Below are 18,369 nucleotides of genomic sequence, written 5' to 3'. Positions count from 1 at the left end.
GTATACCATGTGCCGCGTGATTACGTAGACCTTTAAACTAAACTAGTTTTCACGAGGAAGGTTAGCTGCTCCTCGATCCGTTTCAGCATAAACCGTTGCTGTAATCATACTATGATCACATCATACGGAAAAAATCTGTGTCATAAGTTGTTGGGTGTGTGAAGAAAGTGCGAAACTACTACATCTCGTAACCATATCCGCCCACAGATTATCCATACATACATATACATCTTTAAAAGGATAGACTTAATGCGCCGTCGTCTCATTGGCTGAATGAGCAGAAGGGAAAATAAATTATTTTTACTGAATTGGGCGTGTAAGCTTCTCCAGTCTTCGCTAATGACAACGAATTGACCGATACTAAGTATAAATTCTCCGTTTGTCTACGATCTACTAGGTAAGTAAACCGATATCTCTATACATGTATATATATATATATATACATACATATATACCGCATATAGGTATAACCTGTAGTGTACAAACATATTTTTTAACTACAATATTCTTCGGGGATTACGTAGTTTCACCAAAATATCTTTGGTAAGAATGGCAGTGTAAGTACGTTTATGTAAAACGACTGGGTGGGACACGTTCCGCAGTGCATAATACGAATGTGACATCATGTGCGGATGTAGAAATCGTCTGAGCAGTTTTGTGTATCCGTGAATCCCGTTCTAATTCCAGAATCAACGAAGAGGCAAATAAAACGAGTGTCAGGGTGCTGGAGCCAAATTCTCCAGTCCCACCTCAGTTTCTAATCCATATATTATCTTCTTCTTTCAAGTATCGCCAGACAAATTATGCCAGGGTAAGCAATGCTGTGTAGTTGCCTATTTTTAGCATTGACTTCATCCAATTTCATAGACTTAACATAAACTAAACCTTATCACATCCAGTTTAATTAAATGTATACCGCATAAATCAATTAAAAAAAGGCATTGCATATCAAGTGAACACACCTTATTCACATTTTGTAGTTACTTTCCATAAATCCCTAGCAAAATTGCTTTATGACATGTTGAATCCACCCAACGTGTTTTGTAATATTTTTTACTGCGATATCTCGGCATGGTATTTATCTAGTATTTTGTACACTCCCATTTGTAGTTGTATTGATTAAATCATACAAACTTATTAATCGGTGGTACTTGAACATTTCAGTACATGACAGCTTCAGATATTAATTGATATGCTTACATTTGTTGCATCAGATGCAGTTTAATCTTCTGATTCATGTTCCCAAAGTTCCCATCCATTCATTATAAGTTTAAGTATTTGTTAATCCAATATTCCCAAGTCTCATTTACTCCAGAGTAACGTATTTCGTCAAAAGTTAATGATATTTTATATTTGGAAGTTTCATTTGACATTGTTTATGTGGTCTGAACTATGTACATTTTGTCATGATTGATTGATATACAAACATATTTTAGAATCGAACAGAAACAATTTGATTTTTATTCGAAAATGTGAAAAAATAATTACATTTTTTTAATATTTCCATACGGTTCACGATCTTACTGGTGGATGCTGAATGTATTTTTTTGCCGTGCAATGAAACTCAATTCTTTTGCATTACTCACATGATGATTATATCGAAGCGCGTTAGTCAGCTGTGCTTAATCAGCATTAATTATTACACCGAGTGGCAAGTAGGTGTATTACGGGAACAGAATCCATTTGAGGAATAATATTTAGCACCCATATTAGAAAAGCTGACGATCCACTCCTTATCTACCTTGAAATTTTATCTATTCGAACAGAGACTACTACGAGATAACATATCAATCTATACATACACGAACAACTGACTCGTTCTTCAATTGAGTAAAAAAAATTGTGTTTAATATGGATGGAAACGCTTGAATTCTAAATTGTGGTTTCGTTAAGTTTTTTTTATCGACAAATACGGACTTTCGATGTGTTATATTGAATTTTTAAGACTTAAGAATGGCCCGAAACAGTGATACTCTTCCATTTCCTATGTCTATATCCATCCAGTCATTAGATCACAGCGAATTGTATAATAGGCGTGCACAATCCCGAGAAAATTTAATTGAAAAAGACGTTACCAATGACTCGAACAGCAATCAATCTACTTTCGTATGTGACTACGAGGAATTGACCGAATGGAAGGGTTTTGATAAACCTCCTAAACTCCCGCCAAGAAATTTTAAAAATGCTTACTGCGACACTAATGAACCTAAAAAACAAACTACAAACAAGACAGGGTATATAGCAAAAGAATTATACTGACCAACTATTCTATAACTTATTTTAATCATCAACTTCATGCTATAACTAAATATTCTGTAACAAAATTCAGTGACATCATTGGTCCATTAAACTTCAATACGGAATGATTTTCTATATCCAATATAGCAAATTTCTCTCTATCATTAATTTGTTTATTTTATTACAGAGTCACAGGGATGTCTCTGGACGACATGTTCTGCTCCCGTTGTCGCGAGGGTTTCGAGCCTCACGAAAAGATTGTCAATTCTCGTGGAGAATTATGGCACCCGCAATGTTTTGTGTGAGTAACACTTTAGCATGGAACTGGATCTATAAAAACACCGGAATGTTTGTTAACGATTGACGTTTTAGTCTCCAGCACAATTCTGATAGAATTTTTTAAATTGATAATTTTTCTGACCGATCAGATCACATATAATTTCGATACTTGATATAATATATACAGATTTTCGTTTTCACAGTTGTGCACAGTGCTTCCGCCCATTTCCCGAGGGTATTTTCTACGAATTTGAAGGACGAAAGTATTGTGAACATGATTTTCATGTTCTATTCGCTCCTTGTTGCGGAAAGTGTGGTAAGTTGTACGCGTGACATTAATTATAAGGTTTTGTTATATTCCAAGCATTTTCCACCAGTTTAGCCATTTTTTCCTGGACTATTAAGTCAAGAGTGATATGTCTAACATTTTGGAAAATAGTTACTAGAATTTTATTCAGGCAAACATTTAACTAGATCCATACTAAAGGAAAATTGAATTTCAGGTGAATTTGTCATTGGTCGAGTAATCAAAGCCATGAATGCTAACTGGCATCCTGGTTGCTTCCGTTGTGAGGAGTGTAGCGGTGAACTAGCAGAAACTGGTTTCATGAAATGCCAAGGAAGAGCATTGTGTCATACCTGTAACGCTCGAATAAAAGCTGGTGCTCTTGGGAAGCATATCTGCCATCAATGCCAGTACGTACTTATTTTCTACAATTTCCATACCGGTTGGTAATTATCTATAATATTAATCAATACATGATTTCATCAACTGATACTTTATTTATCTCTCGGCGGACCATCTGAGTAGAACTGATTGTTATGAGCTATATAAGTAAAACCCTCTATCTCACAGGCCAGAAACGAAGAAGAGGGTCTACCATAGGCATAATACTTAAGCCGAGCTTATAGTCTATACTGCTAGGGATACCGCAGATAGTTTAAAAACAACTCGAAAATCTGTGTATTGTAGCATAATTTTCTACTAATCATTGACTAAATAACATTTCTATCTACAGTGGGATAATCGACGACAAGCCGCTACGTTTCCGTGGTGAGGTATATCATCCCTACCATTTCAACTGCACGGCTTGCGGGATTGAGTTGAATGCCGATGCCAGAGAAGTTAGGTCAAGACCCGGATTTGCGGCTAATGAAATGGTATTTTAGCATTGAATTTTTTTTTTGTTTTACATAAGCTACAGCCAAACTGCTGTGTTTTGTTACTTGTCTGTTGTTGCTACCCTATATTGACTGACGACAAAGTAAAACCCGTCAAAGTCGGGCTGAAGCATATCTTGCAAATGTTTTCATATTTTTCACATCGATTATAACGTTAGAGCTACCTGCTGAGGAGAATCCGTAATAACTTTACCTACCAACAGTCATAACACTATTACTAGACATAAGAACATGTCTACTTTTAATTTCCTGATGTAAAAGAAGCTACAACATTGCTTGAAACAAATGCGTATATTAGGTATCTATTTTACAGAACGAACTATACTGTCTGAGATGCCACGACAAAATGGGAATACCGATCTGCGGAGCTTGCCGGCGTCCGATAGAAGAGAGAGTTGTCACCGCCTTGGGAAAACATTGGCACGTGGAACACTTTGTTTGTGCAAAATGTGAGAAGCCATTCTTAGGTCATCGTCACTACGAGAAAAAGGGTCTTGCTTACTGTGAGACTCATTATCACCAGCTATTTGGAAACCTCTGTTTTGTTTGCAACCAAGTAATTGCTGGAGATGGTAAGTTTTGTTATTTTTAACAACTGTGTTAAGATTTCGAATATTATGCAGTCGTCACTTTGATTCTTCGATTACTCTTCAGTTGTTTCCTTATTTATTGGTTCAATCTTTCTTTTATTGGGTTATACTTCAGAATGAATGCCTATCGTTGATAGCATTTAGTAGTAGCACTGTGTTCTAGTTTCCACTAAAATTTTCATCAGTCTGCAGTGGATACTTCCCAATAATTATTAGCAATTCAATTTGTGCCAATCAAATACTAGAAAAGTAATAAACAATTGAATTTCACTTACAATTCTTCACAAAATAGTAGAATAATTATTATCAAACATTGTCTAATTGCAAATTACAATATTAAAGTACTACGTTATTAGACCAAAATTACAAATTGAACTATAACTTCACGAAGAGTATTATTCGAATAAATGTGGCGAAAATTTATATCTGTAATAATCTTCTATTTTATAAATTGTTGAAGTTTACGTTCATCATAATTTAATAAAATTCGCAGCAAAAGAATCACATTTATAATTTAGCAAACCTAACGTGTTGATAATCAAAATTAAGTTGTAATTTTTTTTATAAATCATTCTCTCTGTCATTTTATTTGCAGTTTTTACGGCATTAAACAAGGCATGGTGCGTACATCATTTTGCATGCGCATTTTGTGACCAAAAGATGAACCAAAAGACAAAATTCTTCGAATTCGACTTGAAACCTGCTTGTAAGAAGTGCTACGAGAAATTTCCCCAGGAACTGAAAAGGCGTATGCGTCGTATGTACGATTTAAATCCAAAAAAAATACCTGCCTAAACGAATATTAAAACGTTTTTACCGGATTTGTTTGAAAAAGTACATGTATGTTTATATATTTATTGTGCTTAGCAATTGCCGTTTAAAATTACATTAGAAAAAGAACATTCTTTGGAGAAGTAATCAAAGTAAAACGTAATATTGGTTAAATTTGTCTCCTCTACTAAAACATTTGATTTAACTGACTATATTTTTAAGTAAATTTTTATCACATAATGGATAAATATTATTTGGCTAAATAACGCGCATCTTCTAATTATTCGATATGCATTATGCACTGTTAGCATTCTGTTAGTCAGATTTTTCCAAATACACCCAGAGAATGAACAACCATTTTCGATCCAACGTCGAAGCATTCTCAAATGTTCGTGCCTTATACTTAGCTTAAGAATAGCAAAAGTATCGCTTATCAAAATTCGTAGTAGTTGTCCTACACTTGACTTACCACTTATTAATGCATCATAATATACTACAGTAATAATTATACAAACAGCAATTTTACATGTATACAGTATACACACAACATATATTAAAATGCTGATCTGTGAATATTTTCATCACTTTATAGTGCTAGTCCTTGATAAATTTTTAACGGTGCTTTTCTATAAATCAAATTATTATGTTGCAATTTGTAACAATATATATATATATATATATTGTTATTCTTATGGAAAGTAGAAAATCGCGATGAGGCACATCTTAAAATTAAAATTAAGAGCGCCCATTTTAACAGGCGCCTTTTTTCGTTATCCTAAACAATATTTTCAGTATATTTTTCAAAAAAAAAAAATAGTCAATCTATTTGATACAGTCTATTATACACGTATAAGAAAAATTGTTATTATCTATTTTGTAATACTCTTTCGTCAAGTATATTATGTAATATTACTGCTTGAGAAAACTAAACTATTTTACATTATTGTATTAACAAAGAGTTTGAAATATATATATATATATATACATATATATGTATTATATGTGTAATCTCGAAAAGCGACCTGTTTTATTCGTTTTACTTGACCTGGTGTATGAGATAAGTATAATGGAGGGTAGGTCACGCTTAGAGATAAGCCAACAATAACGAAAAAGAAAATAGAAAAAAAAAAATGGTAGTACCCACATAAATGCGTTACTGCTTGGCATTCGTATACGTAATACGTCGGTCTGATAAAATAAATCTACGTTACACACACGTACGCAGAAAATTCACTTTTTTAAGTTACACTATTTAAAATCGATATTAAAACTTTCCGAAATAGCATAGCTAGTACCTATCTTTTATCTGATAGCAGAGCAATATCCAAACGGTATCTGTCAGGAGTGGCTGATAAGGTATCAGTTGCGAAGACTGGTAACCAATTTATAGTCAGATTGCTGTACTCTGCCAGGGAATTCGTGCTCATGTTCTTCTATGCAAACCGTTTTTAGTGCCAAGACGAATTAACGTGTACTTTGACAACGAGAAAAAAGAACAGGATTTGTACAGTGAATACAGCGTGTGGATTATTGTGTTCAAATAAAACCGTAAGTCTATATATTCCTGTATGCATCATGTGTTCAAATAAAACCGTAAATCTGTATATTCCTGTTTTTCGTCTGCACTGATGTCAACATTAAAATTTACTAAAAATCACAACGGAACATTGATTCTTTATAATGACGTGTTAGTTTGCTCGGATATTGCACGTGACGTGAAAATTTTTCAGATCATAAACAACATACCAAAGTTAAATACAGATTACTATTAATTGAATATTACGTTTAATACTAATATTTTTCAACAATACTGCATTTTATGATAACAGTTTGAAATGAACATCAAACTTGTTCGTGAATCACTTTTCTTTCTTCCATATTTCAATTTTCATTGATTTACCGATACATTTTGAATGAGTTCACATAAAGTTCCGTTGTGTTGATATTATTTCGTAAACTTTTGCTGTATTACAAATATGTGAACCATAAGAATTTCACAAATACACAAATAAGAATAGTAAGTGAGAGAATTATGATTGCTTAATGTTTCGATATACTGTAGGTACATGCAGGTAGTAGTTAGAAAAGTTCATTTTACTCTACTGAAACTAAAGTTACTTTACATTTAATTGTTCAATGTACATATTCATGTACTTCGTTTCCAATAACTATACATGGTTCTTCGGACTCAGCTCGTTTATAATGAATCATCAGTAGCAAATATGTATATATATATAATCTAGCCAGCATTCCTTATAAATCAAACAGTTTGTCTTATCAACTGTGAAATAGATGCCTCAGTCTTAGCTGCATTCATATAATTTTTCAAGAAATACTCATGTATCCGGAGATCTATGTTGACAGAGCTAGGACAAAGAATGATTTTCACTTGCGTACATCTGAAGTCTGGTAATAATTGACATACATATATTCATAGACAAATAAAAAGAAATTGCTAAATACATATTATATTTAGATGAGTTATCATCGGCTGTGAATGCAATGCAGATAATATAAGGCGCCGTATACGTGATAATAATTGTGCATAACAATAATGAAGAAACGATTCGGACTATGTGCAACTGCTGTAAACAAAGAAGTGTTGCATTAATGCGATGAATAAATTCCCGACGATGTCTTCGTCCCCAGATCACAGCTACAATCGCCTCGATGGAACAGAAAGTATTACAACCAGGTGAGGACAATTGACATGCAATGAAAACAGAGTTTGAGCTATATTCACAATAATCGCTATACGATAAAGCAAAACAATTACTCAGTTTTATCTGATATGCACGTTCTTAAAAGTTGCACGTATTAATTAAGACTTCGGTATTTCTGATGACAGTGCAGTGTCATTTTTCAGAATCCATGACTAACACACAGTCGTAATACTTGCTTCATCATTCTTATAAGAATCCAATTTTTACTTGCTATTTAATATCTTCTATATTTAATTAAGACCTGATGTTCACAGCCTGGACACTGCTAGTCTTCCAAGACCTTTTCCAAGAAATGAGAATTATGTCTCGAAGCACAACTCCACATATGTTCCACACAATCGATTGTCTCGATATGCCACAGCACTTACTAATCTGGTCCCTATTAGGTTCAGAAGGTGCGTTGTCGACAATACATTAAATTACGATAATCTTATTGGATGATTTGACAAATTTATAAAATATATACCTAAATAATTAGAATTACCCTCAAATGTTTGATTAAAATTAAAGATGTTAACCGGGATGTGTTTTAGATAATTTCAAATACGTACTTTTTATAATCACCACACATGACAGAAAGAATTATCGTTGCTTCAAAGTTGCAATCATGAATCGCGATACGTTAGCTATGCATTCAATTGAGCATAACATAAAACTAGATGGTTAAATACTGGATACTCTAAAAACTTCTCATTTGAATATACGATTAATATATACTACAACATATATTATTCTGCACGTAGAACACCTGGATCAGAATTACCTGTAGATAAAATCGGCCTGTTTTCGAGTGTATCATTTAGTTGGTTGAACGAATACTTATCCGCCGGCTGCAAAAATGGGATGAGAAATAAGGCGTTGCCTACAGCTGCAGCCCAAGATTCATGCCAAATAAATGGCCCCAGGTGAGCAAGTTTATTTACACTAATCGTTTTCAGATACATTATTAGATGTAATCCGACGTCCGTGACAAGGATGCAGCGCCTAATCATTCTATGAGATAAAAAATTGTGCAACACACAAACATGTATCAATAATAAACTTACTCGACCCATTAGGAATTACTGTTTACCGTTAGTCACACACTTTCGATTAACCAGCTGACTTATCTTTACCACAGATTAGATGGATTATGGCACGCGCATGTGGTGGAACGTGGACAGGCAGGTGCGTCAGTACCTCGGATAGCATGGAAATTCGTAAGAACGCGAGTTTTGATGGCATCTTTCATTTATATGCTGGGCACACTAATTTCTCTCATAGGTCCGGTAAGTCATTTTATATTATCTATGTAGATCCGTGAATAATTGTCAAACCTGTATTTTTCAGATTTTTCTTCTCCAAGGAATTATTTCAGCTATAGAGGATAGAAATGCAATGTACAATATCACAATAAATGGTACAGCTGGTATTCCAAATCATAATTCTTCATCCATTGTGAACAGTTCGTTTAAAGGCCACGGTAAAGTGCCGAACGATATGCTGAGTGAATCAGCAACAAAACCGTCGGTGGGCAGAGGAATTATCAATAAATTACCAGGCTCTGTTAAACACTTGATAATGATAGATGAAGCAATTATTTTTTGCAACATCATAATACTAATTCTTGCTGAAATAATTTCTTACTTCTTAATTGCATGGAGTTCGACCCTCAATCTTAGGTGAGTTTCTTGTCCGGACTAACATGATATACCTCCAAGATTTGCCTTTAAAACCATTTTACAAGCACCACGCTAAAAAGTTCGTATTACTGGAATTTGTTTAAGGAAATGTCTAACTGATCCTGAATCAAAGTATTTTGAAATCTTCTGATATGCTCTTAACATAATAAGACCTAATAAATGCTTCATAAGTTCTAATATTTCGATACTTATGACTACTTATGTTTATGTAGAACAGCATCACGTTTAAGATCAGCCTGTTTAGCATTGGTGTATAAAAAGCTGATTCACTCCTCTGTGAGATATCGAGCTTCGGCATACCAGGTAAATTTAATTTATGTAATAAGATAAATTTCCTGTATAAAAAAAAAAAAAAAGAAAAAACTTCTCATACCAGATGTTACCTTAATAATTAAAATTTTCATTCCAGACAATAACTTACTTTGTTCCGGACAGTGATACTTTATACGAACTCATCACAAATGGCCCACTGATTTTCACAGGACCAATTATATTAATACTGATCTCACTTTTTGTCTGGCACCTTATGGGGAATTGGGCTCTAATCAGTATTGTCGTATTAATACTTTTTTACTTGTTCTTGGTAATTGCACCTTACAATTATTAGATCAATGTTGTACTTCAAAAAAATGTTTGTCTCTACGAAATAGTAAGCTATAAAATGCATGATAATCAATCACGTCAGCGCAGTAGTAGTTGAATGTCGCACAAGTATTTCAACCAGTATTTTTTTTTTCAGATACTTACAGCATATTTAACATCTGTTTTTGCAACTAAAACATCGGATTATTCATTAACTAGGATGTCTTTAGTTGAAGAATTTGTAACTAATATACACCTCGCTAAAATGACGCTGTGGGACAACTGTTTTAGAAATAAAATAGAAGGTATGTTTGAATAATACATGATAATGTTATCCTCCTGGAATTTGACGCGTTTAAATTTAAGGCTGCTAATAATAATATTTCTATCTCTCTATATCCTGTTCGGTAAGTGTGATTAATTTGATTCAGACGTACGAAAGAAGGAATTGATCGAAATGCGACTCGGGGGCTTAAGTGAGGGCTGGAGTTTATCTATGGTGCACTTTATCCCTGTAATAACTGTTTGTACAGCTACTATAGCCAGACTACTGACCATGAAGTACGTCGAATCGGCAGACGTAAGATGGCATTTCCTTATTACAATATCCAAAATAAATTACACATGTAACAGTTAGTTAAACAAATAATGATAGATCCTACTTTCATGATCGAATGATCATATAAATTCAAATTTTATCCTCGAATCAGTCTTAATACTTCAAAATATGTATTAAAATCATCAAAGAAACTAGTTTTATCACAACGTTGCAAAATACATATTTTCCGATTTCAGTACATGGTCATGTTAGTGATCTTGCTTATCAACCTGAAGCAGTGCGTACGAAGCAGCTGGTTAGCAATGAGCAGTATATCAAGAGGAAGTACATCTCTAAATAAATTGAAGGTGAAGAACCATCCTAGTCGACATATGGAGTACAAATGCTAACATATGTAGTACTAACTGATTTTTTTCTCAGGCAGTCTTAATGCTGAAGGAAGCAGACAGATACCCGGACAAGCCAATAGACAAAAATTTAGCAATAACAGTAAATCGAGGAAACTTTAAATGGGTACAGGATAAACAAGTCGTTGATAGTCCAGGCAAACGAACTTCCCAGTAAGATGGTCCTTTTTATATTCTGTAAAATGCCCCTTGTTTGAATTCTTGTACACAAGTCAGACACGTCAGTTTTTTTTCTTTCATACAGTTGTGAAAATATTCCAAACGTTTTACAGGTTTTACTTAGAAAATCAGGACGGACCTCCGATTCGTTTCAATGCATTATCAGTTACACACACATTAACCGATATTAATTTTTACGCACCAAAAGTAGGTACAAAACATTACATGAATTTCATTCAATAGCACAAAGAATAAACTCGATCGATGAATCAATTAACGTTAGAAATTTTTGTTCGTACTTTTCGTTGAGTAACCGTTTATGTTCCGTTTAATTTCAAAGGGAAAATTAATAGGAATTTGCGGTCAGCCCGGTTCAGGAAAAAGCTCGCTTCTCCTTGCTTTCATGGGACACCTACATCATATTAGTGGGCATGTAACCAGGGATGGAACGTGTAGCTATGTTCCTGAAACACCTTGGTTACTCGAAGGAACACTGAAGGAGAATATAATTTTTGGAGAGACATTTGACTCAAGCAGGTATGCTACTTGAGAACTCAAAGTATACTGAAAGTTATTAGAACACTAAAAGTCACTCGTTTCTATGAAATACACTCAAACGGATACATTAGCATGATTAGCATATTTTGAAGCTCCAAATCTTAATTTTCTCATCTCTGATGAAATAATTGAAAATTAGTAATAAATATTATGATATTTGTCACTTCCAATTAAAATGATAAAATAAAATCAAGAATTGATAATTATTGTGAAGTCGGGCTGTATTACACTTTTGATAAAATGTCAGAAATCTGAGTGGTTATAGTTTTGTTGTGAAGATAACAATACAATTTAAAAATCCAGTCTGCTGTAAAATTGACAATAATAGAATTGATTACTTCGAATGTCTTCTAAAAGAAATGGTAAAATATAACTGCATAAATCATCTAAATATATTTCAAATTGTCAGTCACGACTTCAAAGCTTAGCACGATCTTTAAATGAACATTTTCATTGCCTGTTATGTTTAGAAAATTTTTCTGCCGAGGCTGTATATTTCGAAATTTTTATAGATGATTATCGTACCTTCTCCTAGAAATTATATCGTCGCATTAAGCATTAAGTACAGTAACTTGGTATGCTTTTCAGATATTACAAGGCACTACAGTCTTGTCAATTGAATGCAGATATTGCATTACTACCAGCATCAGATGACACTGATCTTACAGAAGTGAATTTAAGCCCTTCTCAAAAACAGAGAATCACATTAGCCAGAGCAGTATATGCTCGAAGAGATATAAATTTACTGGATAATCCGCTTGCTGACGTAAGCGATGTGAATGAAAGTAATCAAATATTTGAAAAGTGCTTCCTAGAAGCTATGGGAAGAAAAACTGTCATTATGGTTTCTGAAAAAATCCAAGTATGCAGCCATTATTAAGAATAAATGCCATTGATTAATGATATCTACGATAAAGTTATGATATCGAATTTTAATTGTTATTGTTAGTTTTTGAATAGGTGCGACACTATTTATGTAATGCGAGAAGGACGTATTGTTGAGCAGGGATCACACGAAGAACTTATTCGATGGGATAGCGAATACATTCGACTTATTCATTCGTACATGAAAAAGTATCAACGAAGATACTACAGGTAAATAAACTTGGATTCTGTTGGGTAATTTGTGTGCATGCGTATAAATCAAATGTTGAGAATACATAAGGAAACAAATACTTGACGTTACCATTAACTACATACCGCCGTATATGATCACCATCATCGTCCTCCTTATACTACGAATTATTTTATTTTCATAGAGATGGAGAACCAATAAGTCCATCATCTGCTCAATTGTTAATGGTAGCAACGCCGAGAGGAGTTTTGAGTAGCTCAAGTACAAATGCGTCTTTGGATAGCATGCTGGATGATGTGAGTATAACTGTTGATTTTTTAAAGCAAAATACATTTTGATTGATTTTGGCGGGAAATCAGGAGTTTTTTTTTTTTTCCTTATCAAAAATACTACGAAATAATCATATTTCCTGCAAATATGAAAAATCCATTCAAAATGTATATCAATTAAAGAAACGTTATTCTTGATGAGAATAAAACAAAAATATTGTTATCGAATTCTAGGAACGTCGTTCATGAATGTTTCATAAATGCTGATAACGATTACTTACTATACATACCATAACTTGTTCCTTATTTTGTATTCTAAACATTATACATATATTAACCCAAACTTTCAATTTATCCCAGGTTTGTTAAATAAAACTCGGGAACTATTATTGTGTTATCTGGCTTAAAAACTATATATTCATATTCATGTTTATTGTTTTACCACAGGAAGACTCGGCACCACTGAAACATGAACTGAATTCCGAATTCCCAGTTAAATTCAGTACAGATGCGAAGAAGCCAGTTGTGGAATATGGAGTATACGTAAAAAACTCTGGTGGATGGTTTCAAGCAATCGGCATATGTGTCATTTCCATGTTTTGTGCCTTCATTATAGCCGTAGGACCATTAGCATTTGCATATATAGCAGAAGTAAGTGTAAATTCTGTGATCATATTTCATCACTTTTACTGCATATCTGCAGTTTTGTACCGATTGATTAATCCTAATAAGACTGCAATTATTTTTGCAATCACACGTAGCTGTAAAGTTAGGAAATAAGCCCACTAATTATGTTTTACTATCGCAAGTTTTTAGATTTATGACTATAAGATCTTTTTGTTTTGTTTCAGAGGACGATTGACGACAATGTGCACATTATGATTGTATTTGCGTCAATGGTTGGCTCCATGATATTATTCAGTATAATTTTAATGCTATTATATAATAACGTAAGTAAATTCGTTTACCTATAATTATGAAGTGAAGCGAATTGCACAAAATAAGCACACGATATCTATTATTTATAGGCTGTCTTCAAAGCTGCAAAAAAGCTACATCGCCAATGGATTAATGGACTCTATACAGCACAAATGTCTCTTTTTACAATGACACCGATTTCTGTTCTTCTCAATACATGCAGTCTGAACTTATATGAAGGTATACTAATTAATGATTTTATGCTAAGCAATTTGAAAAATGTAATAGCAAATCTGATGTACGAAAGAGTTTCTTCGTTGGACACGTGAAACTGGATGTCCAACATAGATTTGTAAATTTAGATTGCGACTTGAAATTAACATTTATAATCAATCATTTCAGTTGACTCTGTACTGCCAAGGTCAATAATAACCATACTGATGCACGCAGGGATTAGTATGTTTAGTTCAGCTATACTTGGACTTGTCTCACCGTGGCTACTCATACCGATCACGCTATTTGTTATTGCAGCAATTTCGTACAGCATATATGTTCGGTGAGTTAATCCAAAGTATGATTATTGATCAAAAGATGTTTGATAATAACACAAAAGCGCAATAAATATTTATAAGCATCTCCAACTTACAGATTGTTGATAGTTTTCTGTTCAAAAGTAGTACAAGTTTATGTTTCAGTCTCAACAATTCCTTATTCGGATTCAGGAAGAATTAAAAACCAGCTTCCTTAAGCTTGTTGTATAAAGTAATGATCTGCCCATGCGTTAGTCTATATTTATTCTCAATTGTAGCGGAGCCATAACGGGACTATACGAGGTAAAGGTCAACTCTGCTATACCAATGTATAACCATGCTTTCAATACCATTGATGGACGAACAACTATTCAAGCCTACCATAAGGAGAAAGATTTTAAAAAGAAGTGAGTGATTTCCTTCGTAATCTTTTATCCAAACTTCTTTTAAATTCTATATTCGCCGCAGTGAATTCATAGTTCATTTCTGGATCACGTATACGTATAATAATGAATAAAAAATTTCTGAAACTTCTTTGACGAAACAAATTTAGTGTGCAATTCATTATGGCATATAAACTTACCAATTTACGTATTTTGTGTTGCAGGTTTTACAGATACTGCGATCATAATTCAACCTACAATTTTATGTTACATGCAATCAAATTATGGATGGAATATAGAATCAAATTATTAGGAGGTGAAACTAATTTATTACTTATTGAACACCTTTAGTATGAGTAGTGCTTCAGTTTTTTAAGAATTAATGTATTTTGAATCCTCAGTTTCAATTCAGTATTCACCATGTATTTGATTTCACAGCATTGACATTAGGGGCAGTAATATTAATCTGCGTCGTACTGTCCAGTATACGTGATCGATTTGAGTTAATGGTCTTGGCTACAATTTGTACACTGCAATTGGTCGCTAGCACTGTCAGTATAACAGGAGCAAGTGCAAGTGCATATACAAGTTTTATGGCCATCACAGGACTAGATTTTTATGTTGAGGTGAATATTATTTTACATTTCCATTTCACTTATATGAGCCATAACATTGAACCAATTATCATTAGTTTAATTAAAATCTTTGACTAACTCATGCTTATTTTTATAGAATATTCCAAAAGAAATACCAGGAAATATCAATCTGCCTACAAATTGGCCAATCGATAGCAGTATTAAATTTGAAAACGTTACATTGTCTATGAGCGTAAATACAGATCCAGATCTAGACATATTGAATTTTGAAGTTGCTTCTGGTGAAAAAATTGGTTTGTATATCATGTAGAATTGGCTTTATTTTACTATTGAAGCGTGTATGCTTCTAGAGAAGTAGTAAGGGTGTGAGATATTTTATTTGACCATCTTTTTTTTTTAGCACTAATCGGTTCTCAAACTAATGGCAAGATATCGATAGTATCTGCGTTATATAAATTTATAGAAGTTCATTCGGGAAAGATTTGTATAGGAAATACAAACATCAGCGACGTTCCAATGGACAAGCTAAGGCAGTGTATTACTTTTATACCAGGTGATCCTTTGCTTTTCAATGGCAGTATAAAGTAAGTTACGTCTAATAATACGAAGTACAATATAAGCTTAATTCGTCATGAAGTCACTGTTTCAGCTAATAGCTATGAATTTTTAACAAATTTGACCATATTGTAGTACTGAAATGCTTTATAATTCGTTTAAATCCTCTGGTATTCTAACATCTTCGTTTAATTTGTAGTATTTTGCGAACTCTATTGCAAGAAATAATTGCATTCACAATTCTTAGAATTCATAATAAGTGCACACTAAATAACCATATGAAAATATTGCGTTCATTTAACAACTAAGTTGCTATATCGTTACTTTTTCTACAAAGACGATAAAACAAATCTTCATTATCTAGATACAATCTGGATCCAATGGGTAAAATGTCCGACAAAGAACTGATGGTATCGCTGCAGAGAGTTTTTCTTTGGGAAAAGGTTTCAAAACTCGAAGAAAAGTTGGAAAGTGATGCTACTAATTGCTTTACAGCTGGCGAACGTAAACTGATATTCTTTGCACGAGTGATTCTTCAAAAAACTATTAAAGTAGGTTTTGAATACAAAGATATTTGTAACTAGCAGCCTGTTCCCACTTGACTTAAAAGTGTCGTTATTCCTCCGAAACTTTTGATCTATTTGTAATGAAATATAGCCTGAAATCTGGCCAGACGATGTAGCTATCAACAGTAAAAACAAAACCAAAATCGGTTCAGTAGTTCTGAAGGTATAAAGTAACATCCGGACAGATAGACAGAAGAGAAGAGGAGAAAAAAGATTAACTAATCGAACATCCAATTCACCAATATCGTCATAATTACAGATAATGATTATCGAGGAATCAGTGACAGATCTGGGTGCAGATGTAGAAAAAAAAATTGAAATAATTTTGAGGGATGTTTTTCCCGAGCATACAGTAATTGTGCTCTCTACTCAAAGAGTCCGCTATTGTCAAAGAACACTTGCTCTAAGTAATGGAAAGGTAAAGTTTACGCATGTAATTCTTTAACTGAAAAAATATCAATTCTGATACATATTTTGGAAAAATCGCAGACAAAAACCATTTAAAAAAAATGAATTGAGCAAATGTAAAATTTTTCCAGGTAACTGAAAATGCAAATCGCAAATCGTCAACATCGCAACACAGCCTAGCGAGTTCAGAAATCCTTGTAACGGCAGCTATGAACAGCGTCTTCGAAACAAGCTTTTAGGTATCCAATATAAAATAATATTCGTTGTTTAACTTGTGAGAATGAATACCAAATTGTAATAAGGTGTACATTTGTAGCTAAGTAAATATTTCGGAAAATCGTTCAGATTTCGTGGTAGCAAAATTGTTGATGACAAAAAAAATGCCGGTACATTTCTATACCATTCTATTCCACACGTCGCTAAATAATCCAAGTTTTCTTTATTCGCCACAAATACGTCTACATTTTCCATTTGTCTATCAAATTTTGCGTCCATTTGCCTTCAATGAGGTACTGACACGCATCTTCGCAATAATTTTTTACCAATAGCAGACGTGACTCAGCGTTTAGGTTGTTAAAAAGTTCAAATCTGTACAGTTGTTTGTGAAGAAAATAATCCTCGAGTTGCTCGGTGATTTCCCACCGAGAATACCGCAAATTAAAAAGAATTTTATATAAAAAGAGTCTTAGTCTCAGCGACTTTTGGCAAAGTGATTACTTTATTTAAACTAGAATGTCCCATATATTTATTATATACCTTGTATATTGAATTTCTTACATAACATAAAATAAAACATTGAATGTGGATGTAAGAATTGTTAACTATAAGCAATCATAAAGAATAGAATTGTACACTACATTCGAAAAATTAAAGTATTATCGGTACGAGTGCAATCTAAAAAACTGAATAAATTATTTATTTACGTATAACAGCACCATTATATTATAACACATCACTTCACTCATTGTTAATATCGATGTATAAATAGTGTTTTTAAATAATATATCGTACTTGTGTACAATTACAATATAATGTCTAGATTTATGTAGAATTGGATAACAGTCCATACGTTTCTCACCTGACATGCGATCAATTATGATCGCGACGAGTATTTCTACCACTTTGGAATTGGGAAATAAATACCTGAATATGACAACCTTTTTCAATCATTGCATTTCTCGACATAAATTTTAACCAATTGTAAATGTCTATCTTTTCCTTGTTGTTCTGTTTTTAAAAATTTCAGAAAGCAGTGAGAAATTGCATAAAACCAATGTACGACACTAGAAAAATAAAAAGCCTACAAGACTGTAAGAATTATTATCTATCCGTCAAGATT

General features: G+C 33.3%; 2 protein-coding genes across 6 annotated transcripts; both read left to right on the top strand.

Moving 5' to 3' along the window:
* Positions 1-161: 161 nt before the first annotated feature.
* LOC124408019 (LIM and senescent cell antigen-like-containing domain protein 1) lies at positions 162-5,250 on the top strand. 3 transcript variants are annotated; one of them, XM_046884655.1, is made up of 8 exons: positions 163-397; positions 688-811; positions 2,426-2,539; positions 2,721-2,833; positions 3,021-3,213; positions 3,537-3,678; positions 4,013-4,271; positions 4,885-5,250. In XM_046884655.1, the coding sequence occupies exons 2-8, from the start codon at positions 804-806 to the stop codon at positions 5,082-5,084; spliced, it is 1,029 nt and encodes a 342-aa protein (XP_046740611.1). In that variant the 5' UTR covers positions 163-397; positions 688-803; the 3' UTR covers positions 5,085-5,250. The 3 variants fall into 3 exon arrangements, with proteins under 3 accessions (XP_046740612.1, XP_046740611.1, XP_046740610.1); XM_046884656.1 differs by lacking the exon at positions 688-811 and having other exon boundaries at positions 162-397; XM_046884654.1 differs by lacking the exons at positions 163-397; positions 688-811 and adding an exon at positions 1,873-2,234.
* Positions 5,251-5,908: 658 nt separating this feature from the next.
* On the top strand, positions 5,909-17,763 carry LOC124408017 (ATP-binding cassette sub-family C member 11-like). Of its 3 annotated transcripts, XM_046884651.1 has the most exons (29): positions 5,909-6,608; positions 7,537-7,755; positions 8,038-8,178; positions 8,527-8,688; positions 8,904-9,051; positions 9,113-9,444; positions 9,678-9,768; positions 9,875-10,048; positions 10,205-10,352; positions 10,479-10,627; positions 10,843-10,953; positions 11,027-11,166; positions 11,286-11,379; positions 11,513-11,709; positions 12,319-12,592; positions 12,680-12,825; positions 12,990-13,101; positions 13,522-13,725; positions 13,926-14,024; positions 14,103-14,232; positions 14,395-14,548; positions 14,801-14,929; positions 15,130-15,221; positions 15,344-15,531; positions 15,638-15,794; positions 15,902-16,085; positions 16,421-16,607; positions 16,882-17,040; positions 17,162-17,763. In XM_046884651.1, the coding sequence occupies exons 2-29, from the start codon at positions 7,676-7,678 to the stop codon at positions 17,267-17,269; spliced, it is 4,290 nt and encodes a 1,429-aa protein (XP_046740607.1). In that variant the 5' UTR covers positions 5,909-6,608; positions 7,537-7,675; the 3' UTR covers positions 17,270-17,763. The 3 variants fall into 3 exon arrangements, with proteins under 3 accessions (XP_046740607.1, XP_046740608.1, XP_046740609.1); XM_046884652.1 differs by lacking the exons at positions 16,882-17,040; positions 17,162-17,763 and having other exon boundaries at positions 15,902-16,054; positions 16,421-16,598; XM_046884653.1 differs by lacking the exons at positions 5,909-6,608; positions 7,537-7,755; positions 8,038-8,178; positions 8,527-8,688 and having other exon boundaries at positions 8,959-9,046.
* The last annotated feature ends 606 nt before the right edge of the window (positions 17,764-18,369 follow it).

Source organism: Diprion similis, chromosome 7 (genome assembly GCF_021155765.1).
Source record: "Diprion similis isolate iyDipSimi1 chromosome 7, iyDipSimi1.1, whole genome shotgun sequence".
Classification (NCBI taxonomy): Eukaryota; Metazoa; Arthropoda; class Insecta; order Hymenoptera; family Diprionidae; genus Diprion; species Diprion similis.
Note: the sequence above shows the minus strand (reverse complement) of the source record. Positions and strands in the feature narration are given on the sequence as shown.

Bases quoted from the DNA above. Each gene is read 5' to 3' on its own strand.
- LOC124408017 (XM_046884651.1), top strand. From the start codon at position 7,676: ATGAATAAATTCCCGACGATGTCTTCGTCCCCAGATCACAGCTACAAT. The intron at 12,593-12,679 runs GTATGCAGCCAT...TGTTATTGTTAG, and splicing joins TGGTTTCTGAAAAAATCCAA to TTTTTGAATAGGTGCGACAC. The intron at 15,795-15,901 runs GTTTGTATATCA...TTTTTTTTTTAG, and splicing joins TGCTTCTGGTGAAAAAATTG to CACTAATCGGTTCTCAAACT.
- LOC124408019 (XM_046884654.1), top strand. From the start codon at position 1,954: ATGGCCCGAAACAGTGATACTCTTCCATTTCCTATGTCTATATCCATC. The intron at 2,235-2,425 runs GTATATAGCAAA...ATTTTATTACAG, and splicing joins CAAACTACAAACAAGACAGG to AGTCACAGGGATGTCTCTGG. The intron at 3,214-3,536 runs GTACGTACTTAT...TTCTATCTACAG, and splicing joins CATATCTGCCATCAATGCCA to TGGGATAATCGACGACAAGC.